Source organism: Alosa pseudoharengus, unplaced genomic scaffold (assembly GCF_046254945.1).
Source record: "Alosa pseudoharengus isolate Yale_2024_CS ecotype anadromous, Long Island Sound unplaced genomic scaffold, YU_APseudo_1.1 YU_APseudo_1.1_scf_46, whole genome shotgun sequence".
Taxonomy (NCBI): Eukaryota; Metazoa; Chordata; class Actinopteri; order Clupeiformes; family Clupeidae; genus Alosa; species Alosa pseudoharengus.
This window is the reverse complement of record NW_027468809.1, coordinates 191,842-208,789: the sequence shown is the minus strand read 5'-3', so window position 1 is coordinate 208,789 and position 16,948 is coordinate 191,842. Positions and strand designations below refer to the sequence as shown.

Here is a 16,948-nt window from a genome sequence, read left to right as displayed (position 1 = left end):
CAGGAATTGCCCAACAAAAGCCAGAGGCCAGAACAACCAAGGAGGACAGGCAAACCAAGGACAAATGCAAGGGGGAAATTATGCTCCCCAACAAGGGAGAGCTCCACAGCAGATGCAGGCACCCTCTGGTCCAGTCTCCCCTTACGGGGGAAGCTGGAATTGACGAGGCCCAGAAAACCCAGGGGAGGGTCAGTTCCCCGCCCTGACAAGGGGAGCTGACGCAGAACCAATGCTGCAGGTTCTAATCGAGGGCATGGAGGTAGAATGTTTAGTGGATACAGGGGCAATGTATACTTGTCTTCACCCAAAAGATGCCCAACACCTCCCCAGGTCGTCAGGAAAGTTTATGAAGACAGTGGGTTTTTCGGGGAAAACGCAGCTAATTCCAATGACAGCCCCAGTATCAATCCAAATAGAAGACAAGGAAATCAGGATACCAGTCTTAATAGCAGAACACACGCCCGTCAACCTATTGGGACGAGATGCGCTGTGCAACCTAAGACTTCAAATTGAGTGTTCCCCAACAGGAGTACAGATAACAGGACTGGCAACACAAATGGCCCTAAGAATAAATGCCCCATCTCAAACTGAAACTCACCAGGTCTACTGGATTGGACGATTGGAACCAAACATAGAGCGAGTGGTCTACAACGAGCATGCCTTTCAAATAAACAGCCTTCATGCTCAGTTGAGGACGCCAAGATGCCCTTTTCACTGCACGATAAAATTCGACCAAACGCCAAACAAAGAGAGAGAAGAAAAATGGAATAGGGAAGTGGGTAAGTGGGGACGCATCCCACTTGACATACGCGCACTAGTGGTGGCCAAAGAAGGGGTAGCCGCTGAGGTGAAATTTGTGGAAGGATGGGATCTAGGCGTAATCTTCAACATGCCCGGAACAATGCCACACATCACCCTGAGAGTGGCCAGAGGTCACAGAGCAAGAGAAATGGGCCTAGTAATGCTCGAGGCCAAGTGCATCAAATGGAAAGGTACAGGGAATGACCGACTACAAACGGCCATAAGCTGTGAAGGAGAACCAATGTTCAGGATAAAGTTGGACAGACCAGTCACCGTGTGGGGAGTCCCACAAGTGATCGAGATCATGGACACAGAACCGCAGGAGAAAGAGGAGATACCCTATGCTAAAGGGTGTCCATATGGGAATCGGTTCTGTCTCTACCGCCTATTCCCAGGAGCGGGGCGCCGCTGCTGGGACAAAACGAGACATGTGCCATTCAGCAAAGAAGATGCGGAATGGAGTACATACATGCGACACCTGTCATGGTGCCCCAAGAAAAGGACAGCACAACCAGCAATACAGTCCCAGGAAGGCCATCAGGGCGGACAAATGGCCTCGGAGGAGGTTCATGACATACCCTACGTTAAGGGATGCCCCTATGGCAACCCATACTGCATGTATGGCCTACTGGGAGGAGCAGGATATCGATGCTGGGATAAGGAGAACCATGTGCCCATCAACAAATCCGACCCAGAATGGGAGGAATACAAGAAGTACTACATAGACAATGAGACGGATAAAAGGACAGGGAGGCCGGGACCGACCCCCTGGAAAATGATGATGCTACAAGAAGCGACAGAGACAGGCACCGAACGAACAGAGAGAATATTGGGAAAAGTGCTGCCTGTGGTATGGTCGCAGGGAGATGGTGACATAGGATTGGTCAAGTCAGCAAGCCCTGTGGAGTTCAGACTGAAACCAGGAGCGACGCTGCCTTTCCAACCACAGTACCCCATTTCAGCAGAAGCAGCTGAAGGAATAAGAGGAACAATTGAAGATCTCCTGGGAGCAGGAGTCTTAGAGGAAGTCCCAAGTGCAAGGTGCAACACACCCATATTTCCTGTGCTGAAGGCAGATGGAGTGCGATGGAGAATGGTCCAGGACCTCAGACCTGTTAATGAACGCATTGAGGACTATCCAGCGGACGTCCCACATGCTAACGTACTGATGACCAACATCCCGGCGAGTGCAACAACGTTCTCCGCCATTGATCTGGTTCAAGCATTTTTTACGATACGAGTGGCCCCCGCAAGTAGGGAGTTCTTTGCATTCAAATATCAAGGCAAGACGTTCCAGTACACAAGGCTCCCACAAGGGTTCAAGCACTCACCGCACATTTTCAACCAGGCGCTCAAGGAGGACTTAAAACACATCGTGTGCCGGAGCACGATTCTGCAGTATGTTGACGATGTCTTGGTATGCTCACCGGACCAGGAAACGTGTGAGAAGGATACAGTCCATGTGCTGACCGTTCTGGCCGAAGGGGGGTACAAAGCATCGAGGAAGAAGCTACAGTTTGCACAGCCCCAGGTGATCTACTTAGGTCGCCGAATTTCGCATGGGCACAAGGGCATCGCCCCAGAACACATTGAAGCAATTACCAAAGCACCAAGGCCAAACACAGTAAAGCAAATGATGTCGTTCATTGGACTCATAGGTTTCAGCAGCGACTGGGTGGAATGCTATGAACAAAAGATAGCCCCACTACGAGCCATGATCGTGCAAGCTGGAACCAGCCACCTGAGGAACCGCCTCACATGGACAATGGATGGAAATGAGGCGTTTGAACGCATCAAAGGAGAATTACAGCAAGCACCTGCGCTTGCACTGCCGGATTACGGAAGACCCTTCTATCTGTACGTGTCGGTCAGGAAGGAAGCAGGAAAAGACGCGTACATGACCGCGATCGTGGCACAGACACAGTGTCATGGACGCGGCAAACAGGCAATCGCCTACTACAGCTCAAAGCTGGACGCGGTGGCCCAAGGCTACCCACCATGCTTCCAGGGTCTTGAAGCAGTATATTCGGCATACGTCAAAGCTTCCAACATTACCATGGGATGGCCAGTGGTGGTACACACCAGCCACGCAATAGCGCAGTTAGTGGAACAAGGGAAGTTCTGCGTGACGCCTCAGAGGCAGTTGAGGTACTACAATCTGTCACTCTGCCCAGATGTCACTATAAAGGCATGCGACACGGCAGGAAACCCGGCGGATCTCATCCCGCTTGATTATGAGGGCGAGCCACATGACTGTGTGGCGGACTCAATCGCCTTCTCTAAGCTGAGGGACGACCTGCAGAGTGAGCCGTTGGGACAAGGAATCACCTACTTTATGGATGGTTCTAGCCATAACTATGACAACAAGACGCATGCAGGGTTTAGCGTAGTACAGATGAAAGGTCCAGAAACCTTTGTGACAGTTATGAGCGAACCGTGCACACAACCATGTTCAGCGCAACTAGCTGAATTAAAGGCGCTGACAGCAGCATGCTCTTTAGCAGAAGGGCAGGATGCAACCGTACACACAGATAGCGCCTATGCCCACCTTGTTTGCCATGTGCATGGCGCCCAGTGGAAACAGAGAGGGTTCAAGAAATCGGATGGGAGCCCAATTCAGCATCTAGAGCAAATTCAGTTGTTGTTAGCAGCCATGATGCGTCCAAAAACACTCGCAATATGCAAATGCAAAGCGCACTGTAAGGGACAGGACTACATTACCCTAGGGAATGCACAGGCAGATGAGGCAGCTAAGGAAGCGGCGTTAGAGGCTAGGAAGTTGAATACAGCCCCTAAATCCCCACAGGATAATGAGCCGCACAAAATACTGCTTAACAGGGCGATGCACAGTATGCCTTGCCCTACAAAATGCCCCTACCCCTACAATACGTGTATGTGGTGCTCCCAATGGTGTGATGACGACCATGAGCACCAGGTAGATCCCGCCTGTTGCGCGCTATGCCAGAGGGCCAGTTGCCCTGAGTGCTGCGACAAGCCTTGTGAAGCTAGATACTCACCGAGCGTAATTGATCGCTATTTCACAGCAACCGACACAGTGATACAAGCCCCAGTGGGCCGAACCTTGCCTGACGGACGAACCTTTAGAATTGTGGATCCTTTACTCACGCTTAGCGCTATTAAAGACGCACAGAATGCAGCTCCGCAGGCCGAGACATTGTTATGGGAAGAGAGGGGTGCGTCGAAAGGCAGGAATGGGGTCTGGCGAAGTCATGACGGAAGGGTGGTGGCCCCAAGTGGACTCCTTGATCTCCTCATTCATGATGCGCATGATGTGGATCATTGCGCAAGGGGGGAGGTCAAGCGGCAGATACTTGACAAAGGGTTCTGGGCCCCATACCTTCAAGATCGCATCAATTACGTGTTAAGAAATTGCCACACTTGTGCCACACACAATTACAGAAACAACGTAACAATAGGCATAGGACCACGGCCCCTGGGACACGTGCCACTCCCAGAGGGACCGTTCAAACACCTGGTAATGGACTACATCGACATGGGTCGAACGGTGAACACGTACAAACACGTACTGGTAATAATATGCCGCTACTCACGATGGGTAGAAGCCTGTCCAAGCCGAGGGCAGGACGAGAAAACGGTGATTCGATTCCTAGCAAGGGAGGTGATACCCAGGTTTGGGATCCCAGAAATAATCAGCAGCGACAATGGCCGAGCGTTTACGGCCAACACGTGGAAAAAGATTGCACAGGCGCTGTGCATCAAGACTCGGTTTGGTTGTGTTTACCACCCGCAGTCTCAGGGGATGGTCGAAAGAGCGAACGGAACGCTGAAGAATAAAATAGCGAAGATCGTCCAAAGCGCGCACGACGATCCAAACCTGCCAAACCTAAATTGGGTTGACGCACTACCAATCGCGCTGATGAAAATGCGTTGTGAAAAAAAATCGAACCACGCATCTGACCCCGCACGAAATGGTGACGGGGCGGGCGATGCCCACGCCACGGTTCAGAGGGGATCAGAGGCCCCCGCTGGAAATTCTAGAACAAGAGGTGAGCAGTTATATTAAACAGCTTTCTCAAGTTCACAGGGCAGTTTTCAACGAGCAGAAGAGAAGAGAGAGAGCGCGGGAGCGGAGGACTGAGCCAGGACCGATCCAAGTGGGAGACTGGGTGTACCTGAGGGTGTTTAAGAGATCGTGTCTCGACCCCAGAGCAGAGGGGCCCTACAGAGTGACCCAGGCTACCCCCCGGGCGGTAAGAGTGCAAGGATCAGATTTGTGGTATCACCTTAACTCTTGTTACAGGGCGGTGCCACCAGAAGGAGCGAGAGGTCCAGATGAGTGGGAGGACGATGACGGGGACCAGAGCCCGCCAGGACCCCCACCAGACTCCCCCGGGGAGGATGATGGTGGTGGGGAACAAAGGGGAGGACCGAGTACGCGTAGGAGTACGAGGCGGAGGATACTGCCGGCTCCTGCTGATGGCTCTGGGCGCAATGTACCTGGGGTGCCTGCTGTTCTCCCTCCCCTATCTGTGCCTACAGGTGCTGGCGATGCTGGGGCCGAGCCAGGCTGGAGGAGGAGAAGGCGACATCCACCTGAGATGGGAGCCGCTCCCGAATCCCAAGTACCCAGACCTGCCACAGCCTCAACCAGCGGTGATCCACCAGCCGACCCTGCAGCCCGCTCTCACGCCACGGACACACCCGACCTCACAGGAAGCGACGCCGAAGAAGCGCCGAGGCCGGAAGAAGAAGCACCGCCATCGCCACCATCACACCAGCAAGGGAACGACACCATCGACTTTGGGGACTTCTACAGCGACTGGGATTACCCATACCCAGCCGACGCCCCTGCCAACGACCAGAGTGGAGCACAGCAAGCTGCCGCAGAAATGGCCAAGGCCCTCGACGCACTCAGACTACCCACTGTCCATACGCCTCCCCCCCGGACACCTCCTCAGCAGGGCTCGCGGCTTCCTGCGGAGCCTGTGGTGGAGAGGCCGACGGACTCAGGGCACGACACGGGCGGCCCCCACTCCGGGGATGACCGCCCAGGAACCAGCCAGGAAACAAGACGAATTCTCCAGAGGACCAACTGGGGCAGTTCCCCCGGTACCCATTGGACTGGAGGCTTCGAAGAGGCCCTTGACTGGCCCCTCCCGGGCTCCCCAGAGAACGACGAGAGCGATGAAGGGGGTGCAGACTGCCACCCCCAATGACTCTCTGCGAGGAGATGGAGAGGAGCTGCTCGACGACAGTGCCCTAGACACGGACAATATGTTGTACATAGAAGGATCAGGAGATGAGACACACACACCAGAACCAGAAGCATCGGGAAGTAACGAATACATCCCGGTGCTGGACAATGCAATGACTCAAAGCAAAAATGAGAGTAAGAATGTAAATAGTACAAGCATGCTTCCCAAGGTCCTGGAAAAGGAACAGGTTAATGGGACTCAAACCAAGAACAGAAGGAAAAGATCCACGGGCGCTCTGGGCGCCTGGGAGAATAATTCATGGATGCAATGGGCCAAATACACAGCAAAGACAGTAAAACCAGAAGGAGGGTGTTACGTGTGTTCGGCGGTGAAACCAAAGCTGACAGTGCTGCCAGCACCAGGAACTGGAGAAGAGGATGTAGTATACCAAGAGTCAGGAAAGCAATACAAGGAAGACAAGCTCTCTCCTTTTGGATGTCTTGTGCGATTGGGAAGTGAGGAGATACGCAAGGGGTGGACTGGTATAGGCCCCTTATATGCAGAACAAACAAAAGGGAAAAAGGCACACAAGACCCAAGAGAATGAGGCAAGATGTAGAAGAGACTACCCGGGCATGGGGGCCAGGGTAGCAAGGAAAACCCACCACCTTTATGAGATACCAGAAGACGTAGGGTTTGAATGCTTTGAAGTACACCCCACTGAAAGCACAGTCAAGGGGGGCGCGAAAGATGTAGGAGCATTTGAAGGACGCTGTACAGCAAAGTGGGTCCACGAATCCAACAGCCTCTCGTTTCGCCTGGTAGAAAGCAGCGACAACGGGAAGAGGATTGGAGTCGAAGTAAACACCACGATGCTGAGCGTGAATTGGATGTACGAACAGGATATTCCACTGGCAGACTTATGGTGGGCCTGTGGAAGACGATGGGGACTGCGAAACACCCTTCCAAAATACTGGAGAGGAAAGTGTGCCAGGGTCACCCTGGCCCAGCAAACCTACATAGTCCCTTGGTCAGAACGCAACTCAACACTGAACTCAACCGGCCCAGGGGCCAACCAGCAAACGCCGATAAAAGGGAACCTGAGGAGAAGCCGAAGAGACGCTGATGATGGAGTGTATATGGACATATTCGGACAACCCCACAACGTCCCGAGACAGTTCAAGGCACGGGACGAGGTACTCGCCGGATTCGAAGCCGCCCTCCCCTTCTACGGAGCATCCGTAGGCATCGCCAAGAATGTTCAATGGATCAACTACATCCACTACAACGCCCTGCGGTTCATGAATGCCACTATAGACGCGTTCAACGCGTTTGACAGGAGGTTGAACGCCACCACAAAAATGGCAATGGAAACCAGGATAGCAGTGGACTGGATACTAGCAAAGGAAGGTGGAGTGTGCGCGATCGTTGGAACAGACTCGTGTTGTACGTACGTCCCAGGTGAAGGCGAGAACATGGACGACTTCACAAACGCAATGAAAAGACTCAAGGCTGTAAACAAGGAAGCCTACGAGAACTCTGGAAAAGGACTGACGTTTGATGGAATCCCGGATATCTCAGGAATCTTTGCCCCTGTAACCCGGTGGCTGACGGACACCTTTGGGTCATGGGGGGGTAAGATTGTAGCATTTCTAGGGAAGTTATTGCTAGGAGCAGCCTTAGTGGTAGGAATGTTTTGCTGTATTACTCAATGTTGTGGAAAGGTTTGCTCAAAGGTGGTTGCTAGACAGCTCATGGTCCAGAATGTAATGATACCGTGGGATGAGGAGGATGAAAGTGAGAGAATTCTTTTAGTGCAAACTAGTGTGGGACGAATAATGGAAGACGAGTTCAACGAGGGTCATGTAATGGAGAGCGACTTCCTCGCCCGAATGCTGGAGCAGGAGCGGGAGCAGGAACAGGAGTTTCCTCCCCCGGAGTTTCCTCTCCCGGTCATGTACGAGTAGAGGTGGGGTCCTGCGAGTCACCCATCTCTACACACACACACTGACTCACACTCACATACACAGCACTGACAGGTAATTCACAAGACACATGCCTGCACGCCCAGGTGACAGAGTAAAAAGTAGGGTTATGGGCTGTGACCTGACACGAATAAGTCGCATTAAGTAATCTTGAGTCAATTTTATATGAGGTTTAGCCCTCAACTGCAAGGCCATCCAAACCCGGCCAGGTATAACCAAAGCTTGCTACTAGAAGCGCTCACCTCACCCCAACTTGCCGTACGTCGGGCCTGGCCCGCCTAGTGGTGTGGCAGGTGTGTGGCGCGGTCAGTGCTCGAGGACGGGTACGACCCCAATGGCCAGCAGGGGCAACCTAAGGCAGAGCATGGCGGCCCGTCCCCTCGGTGTGGCGCGCCTGCGGCCGGCGCGCTCACCCGTTCTCACGCTAGTGTGAATGCCCGGAGGAATCCGGAGGAGTAAGGGGATGACGTTGCGAGTAACAAAGGGGGGTGGTGCGTAAAGGCCAGACAAGGGCCATATATACACCATTTACATACTCTATATAAGAATTTACTTAAGGAGCCATTGGAAGAAGGATGGGTGAGTGACGAGTGGGATCATGAAGTTGTTATGTAACTCCGATTTGGCACCGATGGCCGTTGCATGAAAATTCTTTTATGCTCAAAGTGACTAGCACATTAGCCGCTTTGGGGACAAATCCGTCTCGGGTCCTAGCCATATGTTCATAACAAGGAATTGGTCGTTCTGTCACCTGCTCGGGGCGTCCAGGGCTCTTGATTTATCATTTACTCTTATATATAAGGTTTACGGAATAACCTTGCGCCCGTAGGGTATAGATGAGTGACGGATTAGGCTGCGCCAATGCCTGATACCATACCTAGTGCATTGAGTGCCATGAAGCATGGGGTTTTACTTAACCTCGTGTGCAAAAAGTGACTGGTTGAAATATATGAGGTTTCAGGTCACTTTGGGGACGTATCCGTTTCGGGTCCCAGCCATTTGTTTTAGTCGATAAATGGGAAGATTTCACAACTCGTTCTTACGAGTAATTGGTCCTTCTGTCACTTGATCTGGGCGTTCGGGGTTTGCTTACCAATGTTATTACTTACTCACATAAGGGCAGTGATGCCGACACATTCCTACTAGTTCTTACATAAGGTTTAAGGTTTCCTGTTTAACATTAGGTTTTTAATAATAAACGCTATTCCCCTGTAACTTGCTCATGTGCATATAGCCTGAGGTGTCATGACAATATACGGGGTTATGGCACACTCCTGTGTTTAAATACTGCTTATGCTGCATAGTGAGGCTAATTTAGCCTCAAAGGGGGGAATATGTGGTGATTTTATCTAGACATAATAATAATACTTGTGTGTGTGTGTGTGTGCTGGTTTATTGGAAAACATTCCATTTACTATAAAGGTGTTGTTTGTGCAACTGTTATGCAACATTTACTGGAAGTCATGAGACTGAGCTGTCAAAGGCTAAGAGTGAAAGTAAAAACAGGGCCTGGGAGAGAAAGGTGCTTACCAGAAGGGCATAAATAGAAGGGGCTAGCAGAAGAGGAGATGCAGGGACCTTCCAGGGAGGGGAAGTGAAACCAAAGTTGGGATGACACATAGAACCAAATCAAAACATACCCTGCCTGGCAACAGATTACACATAGAACTCGATCACATATATTCTGCCTAGCAACACACATTTTTTAATGTTTGTATGAGAAGGAGTTTCCACCAATATCTCAAGTCCCAAAACGTTCTGATTGGCTAGAAGGGGCCTGGTGACGCTCCTGATGATAGGAACGCCTCTCAGGCCCCTGAGAGCATAAAAGAGAGAGCTCAGGCACATTCAGATCAGATCTCATCGGGGTAGCAGCTGCAACTCATCACTCTCTTGCCTGACGGTTCAGTCCTGACATTGTTTGGATTGTATCATCACTGCAATACGGTGAATAAAGGATCAACAGTCTTCAGCGTTTCTCGTCTTGGTGTTCTCCTTCGGGTCTTTGATATCAGAGTGCTAGTTGGATTGGAGGTTTCGGGAAGTGGATAATTTTCCACGACACCAGGTTATAGCAACAATTGCTAATGTGTGTTTGTCTATCGATACAGAAAGCGCTTTCAGATATAACCTCCGGAGTACATGCGGAGGTTTGTCAAACGGAGGTCCTACCCTTCGGATGATTCAGATATGATGCTAACCTGCGGACCTAATACTGACCTTATACGGACGTATGTGTGAACGACATACACGCACATTACAGAATCTCCGTGTGGTTGTCGAGTGAGGGGTGGGGGCTTGTAGAGTTCACAAGCTGCGAGATATGACGCAGAATATATGCGGCCGCTGCCTGTCACAGCTGCTTTTTGTTTAAAAAGTGTAGCCTATGCATTATAGGCTAAAGAAGATAAATCTATTGTGCGTAGGCTAATACTTGAAGTAGGATAGTCACGTAAGTGCGCACATACAGTATTTGTATGTGTGCTTCGAATAAACACATTTATCTGTTTTCAACGTTATGTACCAGAATCTGGTTTGTGTTGGAGAGAGAGAGCATGCACCAACCTGGTCTCACGGGAATCCGTGAAATAGCCACGGACGCTTAACTCAAAATCCGTGGTGGGCCCACGGAATCACTGAAATTTCCGTGAAACTCACACGGATTTCGATTCAATGCAAGTTAATGACACTCATATCCCGTGGCTATTTCACGGATCCCCGTTTAAACAACTGAGTGCAGATTTCGCTCAACGGACGTTGTTATCTTATTGGGAAACACACTTTTGATACATTCAGTTCGATTTTTATTGCCTTTTTTAGTGTCTGTGTAATGTTAGCCTGTCAGGCGTTGCATTCCATCCCTGTTTCAACAACTGAGTGCAGATTTCCTCTCAACGGAAGTTACATTTCCGTGAAACACACACGGATTTCGTTCCAATGCAAGTTAATGACAATATATTCCGTGGCTATTTCACGGATCCCCGTTTAACAACTGAGTGCAGATTTCGCTCAACGGATGTTGTTATCTTATTGGGAAACACACTTTTGATACATTCAGTTCGATTTTTATGTAATGTTAGCCTGTCAGGCGTTGCATTCCATCCCTGTTTCAACAACTGAGTGCAGATTTCGCTCAACGGAAGTTGACATTTCCGTGAAACACACACGGATTTCGTTCCAATGCAAGTTAATGACAATATATTCCGTGGCCCACACACGGATCCCCCGTTTCAACAACTGAGTACAGATTTCGGTCAACTGACTTTTATAACTTTGGGATACATGGATATTGAATAATTACAGTCGTTTCAGGACTGCATATTTGCCGTTGGCTTAAATGATGCCCTTATTTAAGTGGGATATTTAATAAAAACGTTCTCACTTCTCATTTCAGCGAGGCATAGTAACCGTTGCTAGGTAAACAAAGCCCATGTCAGAAGCGTATCCCCAGAGAATGTCAACTTAAAAAGAATAGCTTACTGATAGCACTAGTTCTTTCGTCTCAATACTGATTATGAAGTTGTTATAAATGTAATACACTACTGCAGAAATGTTTATATTGCTTAAGGTGGAAATAAAGTTCTTTGGCAAAGAGATGCATTCTGGGAAGTGATGTGTTTAAATGTAATGGCTACATATACCCAAGTTTCTTTCATTCGGAGATTTATGCTCATTATTTTACAAATTTGAGCAAGGATATAAAATATTAAGACTGTACTTTTTCATTGCTATTGATATTTTGGCGCAATTTTGTGCATCGCGTCACTGTGTGCGACGATCCCAGGGCGACGCTCGAAAAAGGAAACAGCCCCAGTGTGATAGGCTGGTTGCTGTCATGTGACACACGCCACCACAAGAAAGCGGAAACGCATCGTAGAGCGAGAGCTGGCTGGCTATGTGGGGTAAGGTAAGTTAAACTACGTTAATTTAGTAAATAATAATAATAATGGTGTTGTTTTTTGTTGTTTCGAACAAAATATAGGTATACTTATCATGACCAAAAACCCTTCATGCTGTAAAACAACTAGAATCACGCGAAATTAGTGCAATTTCTTAGTGAATGTCTTATAATGGTAAAAGACGTGGACAAATGCGTGATAATTAGCCAAATAAATAATTGTTATGGTTATTTGGTTAAATTATCGAAATGAGTGCGATGGTGATTGAGATGGTGTTTGACATTAAATTATAAGCAGGTCAGTTTCACGTAATAAGCTATTTGTTTCTTTGGGTCTGGGTAATTCATGTGACAAAAAATTCTGTTATGCTACTACCGTTTTTCTGAAAAACAAAGCAACATTTCTATCTCCAAAATAATGCATTTCTGAGTGTACTACGTAGTGCATGCAGCTTTTAATGTCCAAAGTAGCCTATACTGATTTTCCTGCATAAGAACTACAAATACTCCTTCAAAACTACAGTGTTGACACTTGAAGTTGTGGAGTTATATTTTAGTAGCCTATTCTATAATAGAATAAATACCCACATCAGTTTTACCCTTGTCTCACCTGTATACAAGGGTACAAGGTGTATGAATTGCAGTAGTGATCAAATGAAAAAGGAAAGAAAGGTGTCCTGATGTGTTGTTTAGGGATGGTGCTGCAATGTTTTCTCGACATATCTTTATGTCTTTTTTTCTCCCCTCTACTTATGTTTTCACAGATCCTTGCTCCTGATATCCTGATGTATGGGTTGCATTTCATTAAATTACTCCAACAGAACACTCACAGAAAGGAGAGTGGTGTCAAACTACAAGACAGCCAGTATGTAAGCAAGGCCTTGTTTGTCCTTGTTTGGCTACTCATTTGTCAACTTCCTGAAGAGGCTGAAGCATGCTGGCCTTGACACCTCAGTCCTTGCTTCCATTAACAGCTGTGTTATGGAGTGCATCCTCACATCATGGTCTACTGCAGCGGTGGATACAGAGGACAATTGGCAGGTATTTTACATCACTTTTACATTACTTTTACTGTGATTTTGCTAGATATGGTTGTCGCTGTGCTAAATATAGGCCCATATTGTAGATTTAGATTGTTTCTACAGATTGTAGAAAGTAGATTGAACTGATACATTTAGGCCTACACTGTTAAGGGACAGCTGAATTGACCACCTAAACCATATATTTTCTGAAAGCCTATAGCCTCTAGATGTCAATTAATATACATTAAGACATGTCCCACCTTCCCACTGACTTTGGTGCATCATAAGGCGTACATAGGCCCATATTGTAGATCGAGAAACGCATTGTACAGCTGATATATTTAGGCCTACACTGTTAAGGGACAGCTGAATTGACCACCTAAACCATATATTTTCTGAAAGCCTATAGCCTCTAGATGTCAATTAATTAAGACATGTCCTACCTTCCTACTGACTTTGACATATCAAAACTCCACCTCTGAAATGGGAGTGGTCAACTTTTTTTATGTTTTTCCTTCACAGTTTTTTTTGTGGGTGTCTCAGAGATCCCACCTTTGGAACATTTGTCAGGGGCCTCAAGGGGGTGCCGTGCGTTTTGGTCCCATCCCTCTAGCACCTAGCTTTACCGTGCCAGCAGAGGGAAACCTTGTATGTTTCGAACCGTTTATCTCCTTCCGGGAATAATCCACCGACTCCAAACTGAGCCTGGCTTGTTTGTGATGTCCCGTTGTTCAACATATTCTGATTTCATACTGATCGGATCAACATAAGTGTGCTTTTTGGCTAAAAATTGAAAAATGGCTAAATGTTAAAGCAACACCAAAGAGTTTTTTGTACCTTAAAATAGTGTTTCCAAAATCGTTTCAGTGGTTCATCAACTCGTAACAGGGTGAACGGCACTTTCTGCATCCGCTTCGAGGCCCTCTATCGGCTATAACCGCACTATGTAAGTTTGCCGGATCGGGTAGCGGATATGTAGTTCGATGGAATGAGACATGAGAAACTACAAATTTGACTTGCATCTGATGTCGCAATACATCGTACTTTCATAAAATCATGCAACATATTCTACCTTGTCTGTGGACATTGTTATTTGCAAAGCTGGTGCTGGATAAACAAATAGTGCGTGCGACAGAGGAAAAGTTCTTTGGTGTTGCTTTAAATTGCCAAAAAAGTAGGCACAATGCTTTGCGTTACAGCTAGAGCGATGAAACTTTGCACGCTCTATGTGGGTCTTGTGCAGAAGGTCTGACTTGAATTTCAGCCTCGTAGCTCCATGCTACCACCCAAAACTCCACCTCTGAAGTGGGAGTGGTCAACTTTTTTAAAGTTTTTCCTTCACTGTTTTTTTTGTGGGTGTCTCAGATATCCCACCTTTGGAACAGTTGTCAGGGGCCTCAAGGCGGTGCCGTGCGTCTTGGTCCCATACCTCTAGCACCTAGCGTTACCGCGGCAGAAGAGGGAAACCTTGTATGTTTCGAACCGTTTATCTCCTTCCGGGAATAATCCACCGACTCCAAACTGAGCCTGGCTTGTTTGTAATGTCCCGTTGTTCAACATATTCTGATTTCATACTGATCAGACCAACATAAGTGAGTTTTTTGGCTAAAAATGTAAAAATGGCTAAACGTTAGCAATTCTACTGCTTTGTTATTTTGCCACCATATGTACCCTAGCAACACCCAAGCAACCACCTTAATTACCCTAGCAACACCCAAGCAACCATCTTAATTACCCTAGCAACCACTTGTATAATGTCAAGCTAGCAACCACCATAGCAACCAACATGCTTACCCTAACAACCACCATAGCAACCATGTTATTTTGCATAGCAACCACCATATCTACCTTAGCAACACCATAGCAACCATTCAATTTACCCTAGCAACAACCACAATATGACCATAGTAACCACATGACATGTCCTAATGTATGTTAAATCACACCTACAACTGACCAGCTTTCAGAAAATATATGGTTTGCATGGCTGAAACTGCTTTGCCTTTGAGTTGGAGCTCAAAACTTATCATATGTGTACCTCGTTCGCCAATATACAAAATAGTGCCATGTATAGAGTTATGAACACTGATCGTATGATATGCAAAAGTCTGCAGGAAAGTAGGTCAGGCTTTCAGAATACAGTGGGACATGTCTTAATTCATGCTAATATTGGGTGCAGTGAAGAAAGAAAGGGAGGGAGGCTGCTTTTAAAAGAGAGGGAAAGTATAATATTTTTAATATTGTTTTCAGATGAAGAATTGGTGCGGTGGTGAGGCTGGAGCACCCCTGGCTTTTGCCGTATGGGTTGACTTCAGCAGTGAGTCACCCACCGTTAATTTCACAGGTATATGTAATATGTTTTTATTCAACAACATTTCAATGATGAGATCTATCGAAGATGACATTCAATGGAAGAACAATTATTTTAGTATGGTCACAATCTGGCCCTGAGTTTTGATAAAAATGATATTGACATGGCAACACAAACCGAATTGATAATGGATTTTAAGGGTTTTTTTCCCGGTTACGGTTCATTTAGGGCCAAAGTATCTTGAGGCCTTTTGGACCAATGACAGGAAGGCTGAGCTGCTAAACATGTACACTAATAGGGGTGTGTCAAGTGGTATGTATAAATGAAAGTGGTGTTAAGGTTTGTTTCTGTGTCAATCCTTTCTTGAAGTTCAGAAAAGGAACCTTAACATTTGTTTTTAATGACACTGAGCGTACTGTCTTACAGATGCTTTGGGGGGTGAGAGGCCATACGTTGACCCTGATATCAGTGGCACACATTGCCGGATGGCAATTGGCCGTCTGATAAAAGAACATGGTATGACTGGCATTGTATGTTTTCAATTTCCTTATTTAAAGATCAAAATGATGCAGACTACTGAATCTGATTACACTTTAACACCCTTCTATCTCAGCACTGAGTCAGGGTTTGTCTCGGTCTGAATATCTGCCACAACACAGGCCGCCTTGGTGGCCTGAGGAATTGCCCTTTGCCTCAGTCAGTGACGGTATGTTAATATTGACCAACTATTACTGTTTCAACTGCATGCACACAGCTGTTGCAACATGATTTGACTTTTCATAAGAGTATATGATAAAACCAGTAATGATGCATTGTTTGCCATTTTTTATGGAAAAGGTGAAGGGCGTAAAGCTTTCACTGCTGAAAAGCTGAGGCAGGTGGTACGCTCATACAATGCGTATTACAATCTCCAGGTATATATACAAATGCATGAACCTGTCTAAAACCTTTTGCATACCAGTGTGTTTTACAGACTAAAACAGATTTGTACACACATATCTAACAATAATGTGCTTTTCCTTTAATCTGTTGAGCTGCAGCAGTCTGTTGAGGCACCACCATCACCCCCATCACCAGCACCAGCAGCAACACCAACAGCAGCACAAACACCACCAGCACCACAAACACCACCAGCAGCAGCGGCAGATCATAAAGAAGGATCACAATACTACATGTCATTTCCTTTAATGTGTCAACATCTTTTGGAAAAGTAAAGCATCTATCATCATAAAGCAATCTCACTTTTCTTTGTTGATAAGCTACGTGTTTTTCATCGTAATTGATTCAATATCCAAGTGTGACAGTTTTGGTGTACCATGAACAGAACAGGACAATTGGAAACAGTTAGCCACCTATGTTACAGAGTCTAAAAACAAGCAGATTAGCACTAGCAGATTTAGAAATAGCTTCTTTCCCAATGCAATAACAATAAAGGAATTCATTCATTTAGTCATTTCAGTTTGTATTACTACTTTCATTATTATTGTTGTAATCTCACATGTACTATGGCTATCATAATTAAAATGAGATAGATACATAGATAATGTGTCAGTGAAAATACATATATGAGCCAATGTTCCAGCAGATGGGGTATGGATATCGGGCATGCATATCCACTCCTAGGCCTATTCTCCTACACTCCCCCTGTAGTAGCCAGCATTACATTGAAATCTCTCACTTTGGCCTATAGGACACTGACTGGATCTGCTCCTTGTTATTTTAATTCAATGATCAAGATGTACTTCCCCAACCGCC

General features: G+C 47.0%; 1 protein-coding gene across 6 annotated transcripts; it reads left to right on the top strand.

Moving 5' to 3' along the window:
* Positions 1 to 5,146: 5,146 nt before the first annotated feature.
* Positions 5,147 to 16,651, top strand: LOC143103498 (uncharacterized). Of its 6 annotated transcripts, XM_076267276.1 has the most exons (10): positions 5,147 to 9,909; positions 11,747 to 11,869; positions 12,625 to 12,729; positions 12,835 to 12,901; positions 15,133 to 15,226; positions 15,422 to 15,505; positions 15,620 to 15,709; positions 15,807 to 15,899; positions 16,031 to 16,107; positions 16,234 to 16,651. In XM_076267276.1, the coding sequence occupies exon 1, from the start codon at positions 5,182 to 5,184 to the stop codon at positions 7,942 to 7,944; it is 2,763 nt and encodes a 920-aa protein (XP_076123391.1). In that variant the 5' UTR covers positions 5,147 to 5,181; the 3' UTR covers positions 7,945 to 9,909; positions 11,747 to 11,869; positions 12,625 to 12,729; positions 12,835 to 12,901; positions 15,133 to 15,226; positions 15,422 to 15,505; positions 15,620 to 15,709; positions 15,807 to 15,899; positions 16,031 to 16,107; positions 16,234 to 16,651. The 6 variants fall into 6 exon arrangements, 5 of the variants coding, with proteins under 5 accessions (XP_076123391.1, XP_076123389.1, XP_076123388.1 ...); XM_076267274.1 differs by having other exon boundaries at positions 11,747 to 11,864; positions 12,625 to 12,901; XM_076267273.1 differs by having other exon boundaries at positions 12,625 to 12,901.
* The last annotated feature ends 297 nt before the right edge of the window (positions 16,652 to 16,948 follow it).